The 16,522-nt window shown below is 44.8% G+C and overlaps 1 protein-coding gene across 2 annotated transcripts in view; it reads left to right on the top strand.

Moving 5' to 3' along the window:
• Manba (mannosidase beta) overlaps window positions 1-16,522 on the top strand; it is an 88,172-nt gene that overhangs the window by 21,449 nt on the left and 50,201 nt on the right. For both annotated transcript variants that reach the window (XM_031375610.1, XM_031375612.1), the window contains exons 2-5: window positions 86-180; window positions 4,731-4,836; window positions 5,559-5,729; window positions 11,625-11,748. In XM_031375610.1, the coding sequence (XP_031231470.1) occupies window positions 86-180; window positions 4,731-4,836; window positions 5,559-5,729; window positions 11,625-11,748 (496 nt within the window). The remainder of the gene's footprint in view (window positions 1-85; window positions 181-4,730; window positions 4,837-5,558; window positions 5,730-11,624; window positions 11,749-16,522) is intronic.

Genomic DNA, 16,522 nt, shown 5'->3' on the forward strand with positions numbered 1-16,522 from the left:
TCAATAGCCTTTGTTCATTACCTATTTTAGTCGTTTAATTTTAGCATATTTGGGTATCTACCATATATTTGTCTTGTACCAACAGGATCCTTACTACAGATTTAATGACCTGAACTACAGGTGGATTTCCTTAGATAACTGGACCTACAGCACGGAATTTAAAATCCCCTTTAATCCCAGGTGTGTATATGTTTATATATACTATATTATATATATATTATGTACATATATACTATATTATGATGAGATTTTCTTTTATATCTTATGTCTGTTTAGGTTGTATATCAGAGTTAAAGTAGATTAAACCTTTGTGCTATTGAAGTGACTGTGTAGTTAATGTTTTGTTTTATATGTGAGGACAGTGCCACTGCTCATCAGTCATGACACTGTGATTTAGGGAATAATTACTCCAGTGGTTATGCAGAAGCCACCTAAATCCCATTTTATACAAATGTCCTGGACTTCCCCAGTCTCTAGGAGAATGTATTGATTGGCAGTATTATTTTGTGAAGTTATTCTGTGTGTGTGTGGGGGGGGGGGTGGCCAGAGGAGAGATGCAGGTGATTTCATCAATTTCTTTCCACTTTGCTTTTTGAGACAGGGTTTCTTTCTGAACTCTGATCTCTGCAGTTTTGCTAGACTGGTCACTGAGTCACAGGGATCCTCCTTTCTCTGCCTCCCCAGTTCTGGGATTACAGGCAACTGCAGCTGTGTCCCTGTGCCCACCTTTTATGTGGGTTTGTAAATTGTACTCAGATTCTTTTGTTTTGTTTTGTTTTTTGAGACAGGGTTTCTCTGTATAGCCCTGGCTGTCCTGGAACTCACTCTGTAGGCCAGGCTGGCCTCAAACTCAGAAATCCACCTGCCTCTGCCTCCTAAGTGCTCGGATTAAAGGCGTGCACCACCACTGCCCGGCTGTACTCAGATTCTTATGTTTGCATGGCAAGCACCTTATTAACCAAGTTACCTTCACAGGCTCCATCACCACCACTGTGTGTGGGGGCATGTGTGGGTGGTCTGAGTGTGTGGGTGGTCTGTGTGTGTGTATAGGGATGGCACTAGGATCTGAGCCCACTTTGCATTGAAGCATGTTTCCCAGATCCATAGTGTTGTTAGTGCTATATAACTATTGATACTGTTAAATCTGAGATTCTCTGGAGAAAAACCAGTTTCACCATTTTGGGCCAAATTTGAAGCAAGCTTTTTAAATATTAAGTACTGACCAAGAGATGGACTTTGGTCATGGCCACTCCCTGGAATTTCCAAGCTGAATGACCCTGAGATACATGTTGCAGGGGTTTATAAGGACAAACCCACAGGCTACCATACTTTCCCATGAGGCTTTTGTTATATTACAAGAACTACAACTCCCAGCATTCCAGGAGGTTACCTGGTCCTTGGGCAGGGGGAGCTTACAGGTTAATTTTGGTATTACGAAGCTATGACCTTAACCTTAATCATGTGGCCATAAAGAAAAGTACAAGTATTGCTTTCAGTAGTGTTCTGTTATCAAAAGAAAATATTTCTAGGTGAAGGAGAATGTTTAAGCAAGTATACTAGCCACTATTATTATTAAATTTAAACAATTGTCTTATATATATATTTTTTGTTATATTACTTATTATCTCTTTAAAATCTAAAGCCACAGGATAGGGTAAAGAGCCTGTTTAGTGTGCATAAGGCCCTGGGTTCAACCCTCAGTGTTGAAAAAAGAAGCCAGAATATTATGATCAATATACTAGAACCATGCCACATGATGGTGGAGAACCAGTCCACGTGATGGTGCAAGCTACTGTGTGTCATGCTTTTATTTCCAGGTAACACTTAAAATATTTCTCACAAGAATCCTGTGTTCCACTATATAGTGAGTTCCAGGTTACTCTGGGCTCCCTGAGACTCTGTCTTAAAACAAAACAAAATAAAAACAAACACCACAAAAAACCCAGTCAAAATCTCATTTCACTTTGAACATAACACATCCCAAAGCCAGCCAGCTGACTTGCCCTCCTCAAGTAGCTTACGTCCCAATAGCCTGTTGCTCTTCTTCATGTAACTCCGAGGCGCCTCTTCCAAAGCTTGTGCCAAGGGATGTAGACTCGCCTCCTCCATTTTTCTCCACCACCTTCATCCCATTATTTCTAAATTTGCCTGGCATTTCTCTTAGTAGAGCCTCCTAACTTCCCAGTTTCAACTTTGCCCAGAAACTGCGGAATCCAATGTCTTAGGTTTGCCTTTCAGTCTCTGATCCTGTGAGAAAACATTACTTTTTTCTTCTCCACGTGCTTTTTCTCAGGAATAAAAAGTCTGTTTCGTGGCTTCATAAATGAAACACTGGCTTCACTGTGTACCTGTGACACTGGCCACACCACCCCTGGTCCTGCCATGGACCCGAGACTTGTTCAATTTCTCCTTCTCAGCTCCCCAGCCCAAGTGATGTGTCTGAATAAAAAGTCAGTTTTTAAAGTGATTGATGCTATTAGGGTTTTGTGAGATAGGGTGGCATGGTTCTCCCAGACCCAGGCTTTTCTACTTAGCAAAAACAGTTTGATTGAGCTCTGATCTTTATAACATGAAATTTGCTTAATTTAAAGAACAATTCAATGGTTTTTAGTGTATCCAGAGTTCGGCAGTCATCACCATTATCCTGTTTTTTGTTTGTTTTGTTTTGCTTTTTGTTTCAACTTGATGCATGCTGGAGTTATCTGTGGAAGAACCACAATTGAGAACTACAACTCTCTCTCTCTCTCTCCCTTTCCCTCTCCCTCTCTCTCTCTCTCACCCCCTCTTCCCCCCCCCTCTCTTTGTCTCTCTCTGTCTTTCTCTGTCTCTGTCTGTCTGTCTGTCTATCTGTCTTTCTCAACAGGGGTTTTCTGTATAATAGCCCTGGCTGTCCTGGACTCAATTTGTAGACCAGGCTGGCCTCGAACTCAGAAATCTGCCTGCTTCTGCCTCCCAAGTGCTGGGATTAAAGGCGTGCGCCACCACCGCCCAGCTGATTCTTTTGGTCTTTCTGTGGAGTCCCTATCCTCTTTGGGTCCCTCAATCTTTCTCCCAACTTTTCCGTAGACTCTCAGAGAGCTCTATCTACAGTTTGGGTGTGAGTCTCTTCATCTCTTTCCACTGGCTGTTAGGTGGAGCCTTCAGGGGACAGTTAGGCTAGGTTTCTGTCTGTAAATATAAGGGAGTATCCTTAGTAGTGTCAGGGATTGGTTCTTGTCCATGAGATGGGTCTCAGTTTGGTCATTGCTTGGCCGTTTTCTCGGTCTCTGCTCTATTTATGTCCCTGCACACCTTGTAGACAGGACACATTTTGGGTCAAAGGCTTTGTGGATGGGTTGCTGTCCTTTTAAAAATAGTTAATGTGGGAGGACTCACCTCCCTGTGGGTGTTACCCAGGTGGTCCAGTATTGTACAAAAAAGCAGGCTGAGCAAGCAAGCCCTGGGGAGCAAGCCAGTAAGCAGCGTTCTTCTAAGACGTCTGCTTCAGCCCCTGCCTCCAGAGCCTGTCTCGGCTTCCCTTCCTGGTGGAGAGTGACCTAAGTTGTAAACTGAGATTACCCCTGCCTCCCCAAGTCACTTTTGGTCATGGCACTTTTTTTTTCGCAGCAACAGAAACCCTAATTAAATCAACCACGATCCATTACTCGTTAGCTGTCATCCCTCTTTTCCATCCACTGTTCCTATCCCAGCCTAGATAGCCAGTAACTAACTCATGTTCCCGCTGTGTGGATGTAGCACTGTTAGCTGATGGAGCACATTAGAGACACTGGTCTTTTGTCAAGGCTTCCTTTGCTTAAATAAGCACAGTTCACCAGTATGGTAGTATTCATTATGACCTAGTTCCTTGTTACTGCTGAAAAATATTCACTTCTTTGGCTTCTTATTCACTTCTTTCTTATTCTTTTCTTTCTAACATGGTAAGCCTTTGTTAGCCCTTATCCAATAGATCAAGCAGTTTATGTTTGACTCATGTGTATTCTAGGCTTGAATGCCATCCAGATTGCAGACTTCAAATTCCAGGTTGTTCCTTGTAAGGTTGAACATAGGACTGAGCACAGGATTCTCCATTGTTGACACTAGGTGGTGGTTAATGTGTCGTCTTGGATTCATAGCTTTGACAAATGTTTTCTGAGTTATCTAAGAACTCTGGAATAACAGAGAATCAACTCATTTGGAAATTACAATTTGTGCTCTTGATTTTTTTTTAAAGATTTATTTTTTATGTGTATGAGTACACTGTAGCTGTACAGATGGCTGTGAGCCATCATGTGTGTGGCTGCTCTCTGGCCTGCTTGCTCCAGCCCGCTTGCTTCAGCCCACTAGCTCCAGCGTAATTCACTGTAGCTGTTTTCAGACGCACCAGAAGAGGGTGTCCAATCTCATCACGGGTGGTTGTGAGCCACCATGTGGTTGCTGGGATCTGAACTCAGGACCTTCGGAAGATCAGTCAGTGCTCTTACCTGCTGAGCCATCTCACCAGCCCCTGCGCTTTTGATTTTACGGCAAAGCGCTGACTGACACATCATAGGAACAAATGAGTTGGGTCACTCAGAGAAATTACAGTTATGCCAAACCCACACTCCTGAAATTTGATGGCCTTTAAGGTTAAGGGTGTATATTTTCCTGTGGAATCTTTACTTTGTTAGTTCTTAACTGATGACAAAGAGACTTAAGTGAGTTACTGTTTTATATACCCCATTTCAAAAAAATAATCTTTTGTTGTCTCTTAGTGAATGGCAGAAAGTAAAGTTGATTTTTGATGGAGTTGATACAGTTGCAGAAATCCTGTTCAACAATGTCACTGTCGGGAAGACAGACAACATGTTCACTGGATACGTGAGTACATGACTTCAGACTCAAGAGAATGAGCGTGCCTTTCTGTTCTTGAATAGGGAAGGATCCTTGTATGATTTGCCATGGGTCAAGTACAAGGCCTTTAAAACACTGGTAATTACTGGACTTCTCGGGTGCCCCTTCTGAAGGATGTTAGGGGCGGTACAAATCCCTTGAGGGGATTTGAGGACGTAAACTACAGCTTCAGCGTTGCTGTTTACTCCTCAGTGGTCTGGTGATCCAAATTCATGGGAAATGAGAAGTGACAGACAATTTTAAAAGGAAATATGTTCTGAAATTGTATTTTCCCTTCTGTTTCAAGGATGTGCTTTGGAAAGCAAAAATAACTCATGACTTAGAAATACACACTGCATCTCAGGGTCAGGTTGTTATATAGTGTCTAGGAATTGCTGGCAGCTCAAGGCCGTGTGCACAAACCCCGGCAACCATTCCAGCACTAAGATGCTTTCTGTTCTGAATATTTCTCTAGATCATATTTCTATCAGTAAAAATAGAATCCTAGAAACCTGTGCTTGGACAGGAGGTTGGAGGCGTAACTAAAGGTGGGCACTAAGTTCTCCTTCAGAGGGATTCCTTCTGTTAATGAGGCTAGCTCGAGATTTGACTATCGTGTGTGTCTTCCGTGTAGTCTACCTTTATCTGAAATGTTATGCCCAAGACTAGGTCTTCCTCATGGATCTGCATCTTCTTCCTCTGCACTCCAGAGCTTTGACGTCACCAATGTGGTCAAAGACGTGAACTCCTTAAAGCTGCGCTTCCAGTCAGCAGTGCACTATGCTGAGCGTCAGAGCAAAGCTCACGCACGCTACCCGGTGCCCCCAGAGTGCCCCCCAGTGGAGCAGAAGGGTGAATGCCACGTCAACTTCATCCGAAAGGTAAATGCTCTTTCAAGTGTGGGGGCTGCAGCTTTGTGGCTGGCAGTCTTGAAGACTTGAAAACAAGATTTTCTGAATTTTTGGGGTGGATCCTCATTTTTCTAGGTTTTCTTCCTGAAGCACGTTTCAGAATCTAGGTTAGTACGTGGGCACACACACACACACACACACACACACACACACACACACACAGTGGATAACAGAACTTGATGTTATATCCTAGATCGGCCTAGAACTTACTATGTTGTTAAAAGAGGCAATCTCCTGCTTTAGCCTCCCAAGTTTTGGGATTGCTGGCATGAACCACCATGGGTAGCTGATAATAGGATTTTATAAATTATTGTATTTTTTTTAGACAGGGACCTAAAAGGTTTCAAACTTGCTATGGTCATCCGAGGATGACCTCCAATTTCCAGTCTATCCCCCGCTTCTCTGAAGAGTGTTGAGTTTAAGATATTCACAATCTTGCTTGGTTTTATGAGATCCTGAGGATGAAACTCAAGGCTCTGTGCATGTTAGGCAGAGCCCTGAGATAATTCTTCCAACTGAGTTGCAGTCTCATCTCTATAAGTTATTTTTTTAGCACTTATATTTTATCAAAGCTGTTACCGGATGTGAACACTAACTAGCGGTTCTTGTGACTAGCAACCTGCTTGAAAGAAATATATTTTCAGCTGGGTGTGGTGGTGCACACTTTAGCTCTAGTACTTGGGAGGCAGGGGCAGGTAGATCTGTGTGAGCTGGAGACCAGCCTGGTCTGCAGAGTGGGTTCCAGGACAGCCAGAGCTACACAGAGAAACATCCCATCCCCAAAGCACCCCCCTTCAAAAAAAAAATAAAAATAAGAAAGAAAAACAAAAGAAAAAATATTTTTTCCTCAGATGTTCTCATATTTTACTGCCAGGATCTTTAAAAACAGAATGGGAAAATATAATCCACTGATGATTTTTCTTTGAGGCTTTATTTTGTTCTACAGTACTTGAACATATACTAATGCATAGTTATTGTATTATAGTTGTATGTAACATTTAGGTTTGTTTGTTTGGTTTCTGTTTCTGTTTTTTGAGACAGTGTCTCACTATGTAGCCCTGGGTAGCCTAGAACTCATCATGTAGACCAGGCTGACTCTGAACTCACAGAGATCTTCCTGCCTCTGTCTGATTCCAAGACATTTTTGTTTTTAAGAAGAAAATGTTACTCTTCTTCATCAAGTGTTTGACCCTTCTATATTTTCCACATCACTATAAATCCTCTCTTGTCTCTGCTTCCTTCTCTGCTCAGCCTGAATGGTGGCCTCCTTTTCTACTCCCCTCCTTCGTTCTTGTCAGTCACTTCTCATCACCATAGTAACATGCTGAGTTGAGCAGATTGGGGGCGGGCGGAGCATGTCTTTCGGTTTTTAGTTTCAAAGGTCTGTGATCTCTGGCTCTGCGCCTGTGGTGAGATAGAACATCACAGTGGAAGGAAGTGCGGGACAAAGCTGTTTACCTCATGGCTTCCCAGAAGCAGAGGGATACTAAGGGAGTGACTGTGATAAGGTGTACTTGCAAGGGCGTGCCATCAGTAATCCATTTACTCCACCATTCTAGTTCCCAACATTCTAGTTCCTGCCATTTTCCAAGACAACCTTTATTCTCTGGATCTGGGTCCAGTCTCTTCTTACACAGCACGCTGCCCTAGTCACCTAACTGGTATTCCCACAATTCCATTGGCCTTCTTTCAACTCTTTATCCACGGAGCAACCGGCATAGTCTCTTCAGACAAAAATGGCCAGAGCATCCCTTTCCGTAAAACAGAAACTGGGACTTCTGAGTCCATATGTACTGAAAGGACCTGTTACGTTTTTTGCAATATTTATCATTTTATCTTTCAACAGCTTTGCACCAGCAGTAGGCTAATGTCCAAAGCTCCTAGCTCAGTCTTCGCCCCTCCTCCTTCTGTTGGAGCTGGGCTGTACCCTGATGACATTTGTACAGGCATTTCCTCTGACAGAGCCCTTCCCTTTCCTTTCCCTCATTCAAGGTCGAAGAAAGAGGCTTCCCTCCTGCTTTGTCCTGTGGATGGAACTCAGAGCCTTGTGTACAGTTGTGAAGCAAGCGCGCCACCACTGAGCCACATCCTCAGCTTAAAAGTTTTTTTCTTTCTTTTCTTCAGAAAACTTGTGTAGATACTCGACCCTCCCAACTTCTAGCTCGCTGTTTCTGTTAGAAAGCTCACTAAAAGTTATTCATGTAGTGCCCAACTTCCTTGCTCATCTGTGAGCATTGTGCGTAGGAGCCGTTACAGCTGTGTGGTGATGCACCCCAGCCTAAGACACAGGGTGTCACAGGTTCTCTCTGAGTCAGGTAGGGTGTTGAATATTTTGTTTTTTCCTTGCCTGCTGTCTTACTTAGGGTTATCATTGCTGCAATGAAACACCATGACCAAATGCATCTTGGGGGGGGGGGGAAGCGTTTATTTCACTCACAGTTCCATGTAACAGTTCATCTTCAAAAGCAGTGAGGGCGGGAACTCAAGCAGGGCAGGAACCTGGAGGCAGGAGCTGATGCAGAGGCCGTGGAGGGGTGCTGCTTCCTGGCTTGCTCCTCATAGCTCAACCTGCTTTTTTTTTTTTTTTTTGTAGAACCTAGGACCACAAGCCCAGGGATGGAACCGCCCACAATGGCCTGGGTCCTCCCACATAATCACTAATTAAGAAAATGCCCTACTTTCTTGCCTGTATAGCTCAATGTTATTGAGGCACCTTGCCAGTTGTTGGTCCCCTCCTCTCAGATGACTGAAGCTTGTGTCAAGTTGACATAAAACTAGCCAGCACACCCCGCAAGGCCAGCAGAAGATCTGAACCTTTCTATGTGTTTACAAATGTTCTATATAGATTCGCAGGATGGATTTCATTTCATATGAGAAATCCGATACTAGATAAGTATGGGTGCCAGGAAGCAAATTTAGTTCTTTGTCTTGTTTTTTCTTAATATTTATTTATTTTAATTAAAATATAATTACATCACTTCCCCCTCCCATGTTTTCTCCCTCTATCCCTACCCTGTTCCTCCCTTATTTCCTTTAAAATCTATGGCTTCTTTTTCCTTGATTATTATTGTATGTGTACATGTAAAACTGCATAAATGTATAGACATAACCTGCTAAGTCTGTTTAACATTGCCTTTGTGTATGTGATGTCAGGGCTAACCACTTGGTGTCCTTTAACCAAATAGTGAGCACCTTCCTGGGGAGAGAATTCTCCCTCTCTCAGTGGTCATTGAACACTGTTGTCCTTTGCTTAGGGGTGGGGCCCTGTAAAAATATGCTCCCTCACACCTACTGGTCTGTCATTGTCCGGGTCTTGTTTAGGGAGCCATGTTGTCACTGTCAAGGTCTCATGGTCTGGGGTCCCAGCAGACTTGCAGATCTTCTGGCTCTTACAGTTTTGCCCCCACCTCTTCCTTAGTGTTCTGTGGGCCTCAGGTGCAGGAGCCGAGGCTGCCCTCGTTGTGCTTGGGCAGCCTAAGGGTCAGGCGTTCTCTGTATTTTGACTGGTTGTAGTTTGCTGAGATGGTCTCTGTCTGCTGCGAAGAGAAATTTATTTGGTGAGGGGTGAGAGCCACACTTTTGTTTTTCTCTGTAGTAGAAATATATTTATCTTCTGACATGAATGCAGAGTGAAAGAAACCATACTTCCCTGAGAGCCGGGCTCCGGATTCTCTCTCTGCGCTGACACCCCCACCTCCAAGCTCAGAGCTTCGGGTCTGCCTCAGCTTTTCAAAGCTGAACTCACAGCGTCATAGATCTTATTATCTTGAAAATATCTTTTGTTCTTAAGAAGTAAAAGAAAATTTTCTGCTTGATGGAATTTTTTTTTTTTTTTTTAATTTCTGTTCTTTTAAGTTAAACTTTCGGATTAGCACACAAAGGTTTCATTTTGGCAGTGCACACACTGGTGGCTTTCTGGTTTGTGCTCGGTTGTCCCCTCCCCCACTGCTCTCACTGTATCCCCAGCCCGGTCCTGGCTGGTCCCCTCCCCCACCAGATGGTCCTCCTCCCTTTCTTTTCTCTATCACTTGGATTCCATTATTCTCTCTTTTCCTCCCACTCCCTCGAGAAGTTAATTGTCACAGAATCATTTCTTGCTAGTTGAATCTGAACCTTTGTAACTTCATAATTGGGACTTTTTTAGTGTTATGGTTCTCAGACAGGCAGACAAGATTAGGTCTCTCAGATAGCTACTCGGGTCGGTCAGAGTCTGAAGTCTGAAGTGATTGTTTATGTGAATGTGTGTGTGTGGGGGGGGGGGCTGGTATTCTTCTTTTTTCTTATCTGTGCAATCTTTGCTGTCCTGGAACCCATTGTGTACACTAGGCTGGCCTCGAACTCGCAGACCTTCATTTCTGCCTCCCTGAGTGCTAGGATAAAAGGCAAATGCCACCACCTGTTTATGCTTGGTATTCCTGAACGAGGACTTTTGAGTTCATACTTAATGAGGTAGGGAATAAGGCTAACATTTTTTAACATGTTAATAATAACTTTCTCTTTCAGTGAGGCTACTTTCATCGAGTTGTCATGTTTAACACAGCGGTGGCTAGGCACAGCAGTATTATGGAGGGCTTCAGAGAGAATAAACATTTGCGGGGTGTGGGGTGTGGTGGCCACTGCTTGGAGTCCTTGTACTTTCAGGCCTGGCCAGGAGGAACACAGGAGTAGAGGTAGCCTGGGTTTCATAGTGGCACTTGAAAAACAAAACACTAAATAAATAAATAAATAACAGTGCTCTGATATAGTAGGCTTTTGAGAATGAATATAAAATAATGCATAACTAGATTTTATGTTCTTGATAAATTTAACTATGGTGCTAAGGTGGGTATTTTGGTCGTAATAATAATAATCTATATAGCAAATGATAATAATAATAATAACAATGTATTTCTCAGTCTAAGTACAGTTTGGCTAGGGCACCTGGTGCTCGGGGCACTTTAATCAAGCCATCACCTCAGCCTGACTGGGGCTGACAAGAGTTCTGAGCTCACCATGGCTGTTGAGAAATTTTAGATCTACTGCCCAGTTCTCTCTCACACAGGCCTCCCACAGCGCTGCTCCAGGACACAGCAGCTGGTTTCCCTCTTGGCCAAGAGTGAGCAAGGGCCAGGGCCCCAAACAGAAGGGCCGGTCTTCTATAATCTAATTTTGGAAATGACATCACCTCTGCCATATTCTATTCATAGGAAGTGCTTCTCTTTATCTAGCACATGCGCACGGGAGGTGTACACAGGAAGGCATGGATGCCGGAGGCCGGAGGGGAGACTCTGAGCTGTGTGTGCTGTGACACTCATGTGTGTGCGTGCACACACGCGCGCGCACACACACAAACACTCTCTCTCTCTCTCTCTCTCTCTCTCTCTTATGCACGCCTGACACCTAAACACAGTTAGGGGCTGAACTGTGTCCCCCAAAGTTGCACACTCTACTCAAGTACCTCAGAAAGTAACTGCCACTGGATTTGGAGTCCTGATCAAGGTGACTAAGTTAAACAAGGTGTTTAGCAGTGGAATGGGCCGGAGGCGTGGAGGGATGGGGAAGCACAGGAATGCTGGTGCCCAAGGAAAGACCAAAGTAGCCATCTGTGAACACATTTCAGTTGGCGAAGCCCCGTCCCCTCCACCCAGTGTTTTCCTATGGCATCATTAATAAACTGGTATATGCATGTATATATAATATTTTAAAGACAGAATCTTTCTGTTTTTACCAACTTTTCATTTAGCATGTATCATGACATTTTCATACAGATGTATCTCATCCTTTGCTCTTATAGACTACTTACTCCTGAAAAGTTTTTTTTTTCCTAATGTTTAATTTTTCAGTTAATGAGAATGTATCTCTCTTTTTCTGCCCCTGAAATTTCAGGCCCAGTGCTCCTTCAGCTGGGACTGGGGGCCTTCCTTCCCCTCTCAAGGAGTCTGGAGAGATGTCAGACTTGAAGCCTACAACATTACTTCTCTGGATTACCTCACATTTTTGACAGTATATGGTAAGTCCAGATTTGTGATTTCTTGAAAAAAAATTTTTGAGTCTTCTCCTTATAAAAAAGTGTGTTTATAATTTGTACTGTAATTATATTCTTCAGGGACTTCTTAAAATAATGCAGCATATCCAGTTTATAAAAGTGTGAAATACATGCCAGTGGTTTGACATGAAAACTTACAGCATAAGCCAGGCCTGTAGGTGGATACCTGCTAAAACTGTTGGGGGTGGGGGGAACCCAACAGGAAAGGATGGAAAGAGGGGAGGGAAGGCTGGCTGGTTTGCTCTCACTCATGCTGTCACCCGGGCTGCCCCACATCTGGGACAGTCTCCCGCCCTAGCTTCCCTTCCCCAGCGCCCTTTCCCACCCACCCCATGCTGGGACGGCCCCACTCTCTGTCAGAGCTATTTCCACTGCCAGTTTCCTTTCACACTGATTTTTTTTTCCTTACTGTCGTATTGATAATGTGTATTTATTTGTTTCTAGATGTATCTTAGATGAGCATGTTACCATGAGGCCAGAGGGGAACTCATTCTCTACCCCATTTCCTTGAGATAGGGTCTCTCAGTGAAACTGAAGCCATCCTGTCTCCACCCTGCCCCACAGCTCTGGGGTCACTCACACCCAGCTTTTTATATAGGTGCTAGGGCCTGAGCTCAGGTCCTTGGTTTACCCAGCAAGCGTTCACCCAGCGAGCCATCTCTCCAGCCTGCTTTTGGACTTACTGAGCTGAGCAGGGCTGTTGGTCTCTGTTTAGTGTTTAAGCCACGTCCACTGACTCAGAGGCTCTCCGCTCTTGCCCTGTCTACACGTAGATGCTTGCCTCAGCCACACCTTCATTCTACATGACCTCCCTAGGAGTGGAGAAACAAGCCTGACTGCGGCCTGCCTGGTATACAGCTACTCTTTACTACAACTTCACTTGGGAAACATAATGTAAAAACAGACAAGAATTTGTCCGGTCCTGCTGTGTATCTTATTGGCAGTTGTTGTTGATGTTATCTGTCTATTCCTATAGTTTCTACTTTTTGTTCATTTTTTAAAGTACTTTTCCCTTAAAATGCCATCGTCCTCCCTTAAGAGAGTTTCATTTATATTAGGTTGCCTGACAAGTCTCTCTTCTTGCTCGACAACTGGTCACTCTCGCAGGCTACCTTCTCACTGGCTTGTCCTTATTTTGAACGGATTCTTTCTGAGGTGTTTTGCTTTCAGTTCAGTTTTGAGGATTTCCTCTGACTAGGCAAGGAGCTGTGCTGGTTGGTGAGTCAGGGCACAGGGCTGTGTTAATCAGCTGTGAGCCTGCCTGTCTGGCCAGTTTAGCGGGCAGCTTCCTGAAAATCAGCTGCTTAAATCTGCCCTGTAATTCTTATGTGAGTCTGGGAAAATGCATGATGTTGGAGTTTACCCATCCCATGAGTCAGAGGTCGTAGAGTACTGTCCTCCACCTTTTTTAAATGCCCAGGAGCGGGGTTCCCTCTAGGCCCTCAGTTTTTAGTATTGGTTCAGAAGCACAGAGCGTGGGAGGCTACCTGTGAGGGGGTCGACGGGAGAAAGCCAAGGCGGCTGGCTTTGAACAGCCTTCTCTGCCCATGAGATGAATCACCCTCCTCCTTTTTTGTTTTGTTTTGTTTTGTTTTTTGAGACAGGGTTTCTCTGTGTAGCCTTGGCTGTCCTGGAACTCACTCTGTAGACCAGGCTGGCCTCGAACTCAGAAATCCACCTGCCTCTGCCTCCCAAGTGCTGGGATTAAAGGCGTGCGCCACCACTGCCCGGCGAACCACCCTCCTCTTACACAAGCAATGGTCACAGATTGCAGACCATCCCATGTCTAAGGGAATGTTCCCTCCTCCTTGCTAGTTCTTAAGCCCTGGATGCCTCTCTCCCTCTCTCACTGGGGCCCAGACGTGGGAGACCAGAAGACAGCCCTGGGTGTCTGTCCTGGCTTCTTTGTTGGGTTGCCCGTCAGGATATCTAGCCGTGAGCTGCTGAGAGGTTTCCCATCTCTGTCTTCAGTCTCACTGAAGGTGAGGTTACAGGCACATTCTACAGCACCCAGATTCACACGGGACTTCAGGGAATTTGAACTCGGGTCCTCGCCCTTTGGAGGCAAGTACATTGCCCACTGTGTGGTCACACCAGCCCTATCTGATGCTCACTGACCATGTACACCAGGTTGCTCTTGAACTCATAGAGATCTGCTCACCTCTGCCTCATGAGTGCTGGGTTTAAAGGCCTGTATCATCAAGCTTCTGTCTCTCTATTTAAGATTTTTAAACATGTATATATATGTGTGTGTGTGTGTGTATCTGCATGAGTTTATGTGCATCGTGCATGTACTAGCTGGTTTTGTGTGTCAACTTGACTAGAGTTGCAGTTATTACAGAGAAAGGAGCCTCCCTTGAGGAAATGCCTCCATGAGATCTAGGGGGAGGAGGGCCCAGTGCATTGTGGGTGGTGCCATCCTTGGGCTGGTGGTCCTGGTTTCTGTAAGAAAGCAGGCTGTAAAAGCCAGGGGAAGCAATCCAGTAAGCAGCACACCTCCATGACCTCTGCATCAGTTCCTGCCTCCAAGTTCCTGCCCTGTGTGCGCTCCTGTCCTGACTTCCTTTGATGATGAACAGCAATGTGGAAGTGTAAGCTGAATAAACCCTTTCCTCCCCAGCTTACTTCTTGGTCTTGATGTTTTGTGCAGCAATAGAAACCCTGACTAAGACAACACATGTGCAAATGGGCATCCTGAAAGCCAACCTCCTGGAACTGGAATTACAGGAATTTTGAGCCACTTGATTTGAGTGCTAGGACCCAGAGCAGGTCCTCTAGAATAGCAGTCAGTACTCTTAACCCCAGAGCCATCTCTCCAGCCCTTATGACATCCTTAATTGCGACTTCTGTATTTAGTTTCTGCATACCATCAGAACTAGAGAAGCATTTTGGTTATCGTTTCTAGACCCATCTAGAGTTTCAGGCAGTGGTTATTCAGGGAAAGTCACCTGCTTTTCTGAGATGCTCACATGACTGTTATCCTGCCCTTCTCAGGTAGCTTGGCACAAAGGTAGTGTTTGAAGGAGTGGAGGGATTATGCTTAGTACCATGTCACCGCAGTGGGTGGCCGAACACATTTGATGGAAAACTATTTTCCTCTTATTTTCAGGCTAACATTTTATAATCCAATTTGTTTTATTTTACACGTTTGAGTGCTTAGCCTACATATGTGTGTGTATGTAGCACTTGTGTGCCAGGTGCCTGAGTTCAGAAGAGAGAGTGCTGGATGCTCTGGAACTGGAGACCTCCAAGTTCCTCCTGCCTCTAATTTCCCATGGTCCTCTCCTTTTGTTTGCAAATCAGACCTCTAGTTGCCAGCTTGGGAGAGTTGTGGAAGAACTCAGTTTCTCTTGAAGCCACACACTGTATGGTGAATGAAGACATCAAGGCCTGAGACTTTACTATAGTAGGCACAAGTGAAAGCGAGGCTTAGGACATTTTTTTAAGTGTTTGTTTTATGTGTATATGTCTGTGCGTGGGTCTGTGCATGCGCATGCGGGTACCCAAGGCAGCCAGGAGAAAATCTGAAAAATCTGAAGCTGGAGATACAGTTAGTTATCAACCACCTGACATGGATGTGGAAATGTAATTCTGGTCCTCTGGAAGAAAAGCAAACACCGTTAACAACTGAGCCATCTCTCCAGCCCTGTAGAATATGGTTTGAAAGCGCATCCTCCAGGAACGTATTGCCGGACTTAATGAATCAACCAACTTCTCCCCAACCCCCGAGCCCCAGTTTTCTTTATGTTTGGTATGTTTTTGGAGACAAGGTGTCACCAAGCTCAGACTGCCCTTTTACTCACTGTGTAACAGTGACCTCCAGATGACCATGACCTCCAGAAGTCCCTGCCCCTGCTGCCCAAGTGCTGGGATCACAATTGTGCTCCACCACCACACCACACCTAGCTCTCCTTTTCTTTTTTCACAGTTTTTTTTTCCCAATAGTCAGATGCATAAAGCTTTTTCTTTCTTTAAAAAAAAGTTACGTTTTATTCATTCGTTTGATGGATGTGCGTGCGCATGTGTTTGATGGATGTGTGTGCGTGTGTGTGTGTGTGTGTGTGTGTGTGTGTGTGTGTGTGCGCGCACATGTATGCTTGCAGGCGTTTGTGGGTCATAGGAACCAGCTGTGGGAATTGATTCTTTCCTTCTACCCTGCGGAGTCTGGGGACAGACTGCAGGTCAGCAGGCTACATGGCAGCTGCTTTTACCTGCCGAGCTAACTCCTCTTTTTCTTTCTTGTCAGGCCACATCCTGATAAAGACATGGACTCTATTATAATATAGAAGCTCGAAATCTTTGGAGAATTTCTGCACGCCTCCCCCCACCCCCTTCTTTTTGAGGCAGGGTTTCTCCTTGTAGCCCCTGGCTGTCCTGGAACTCTTCTCTCTCTCTCTCTCTCTCTCTCTCTCTCTCTATCATGCTGGCCTTCAGCTCATGGAGATCTGAGTGGCTCTGCCTCCCGAGGGCTGGGATTAATATGTACAGCTAGACCCTGCCAATGGAGTTCTTCACGCTCCATGCTGGAGAATCCCAGGACTTCACACACACCCTGGGGAAGCACTCTTCGACTTAGTTAACATTCTCCACCTTTCCTTAGAGGACTTTTTCAGTCAAATGTGTTGTACACATACTAGGGACTCTTCGACCCTTTGACTGGGTCTGCTTATTATCATGACTTTTCATCCAGGCCAGATGCAAGGGTTTCCCTTCCCTTCCCTTCCCTTCCCTTCCCTTC

Source organism: Mastomys coucha, unplaced genomic scaffold (assembly GCF_008632895.1).
Source record: "Mastomys coucha isolate ucsf_1 unplaced genomic scaffold, UCSF_Mcou_1 pScaffold16, whole genome shotgun sequence".
In the NCBI taxonomy this organism is placed as follows: Eukaryota; Metazoa; Chordata; class Mammalia; order Rodentia; family Muridae; genus Mastomys; species Mastomys coucha.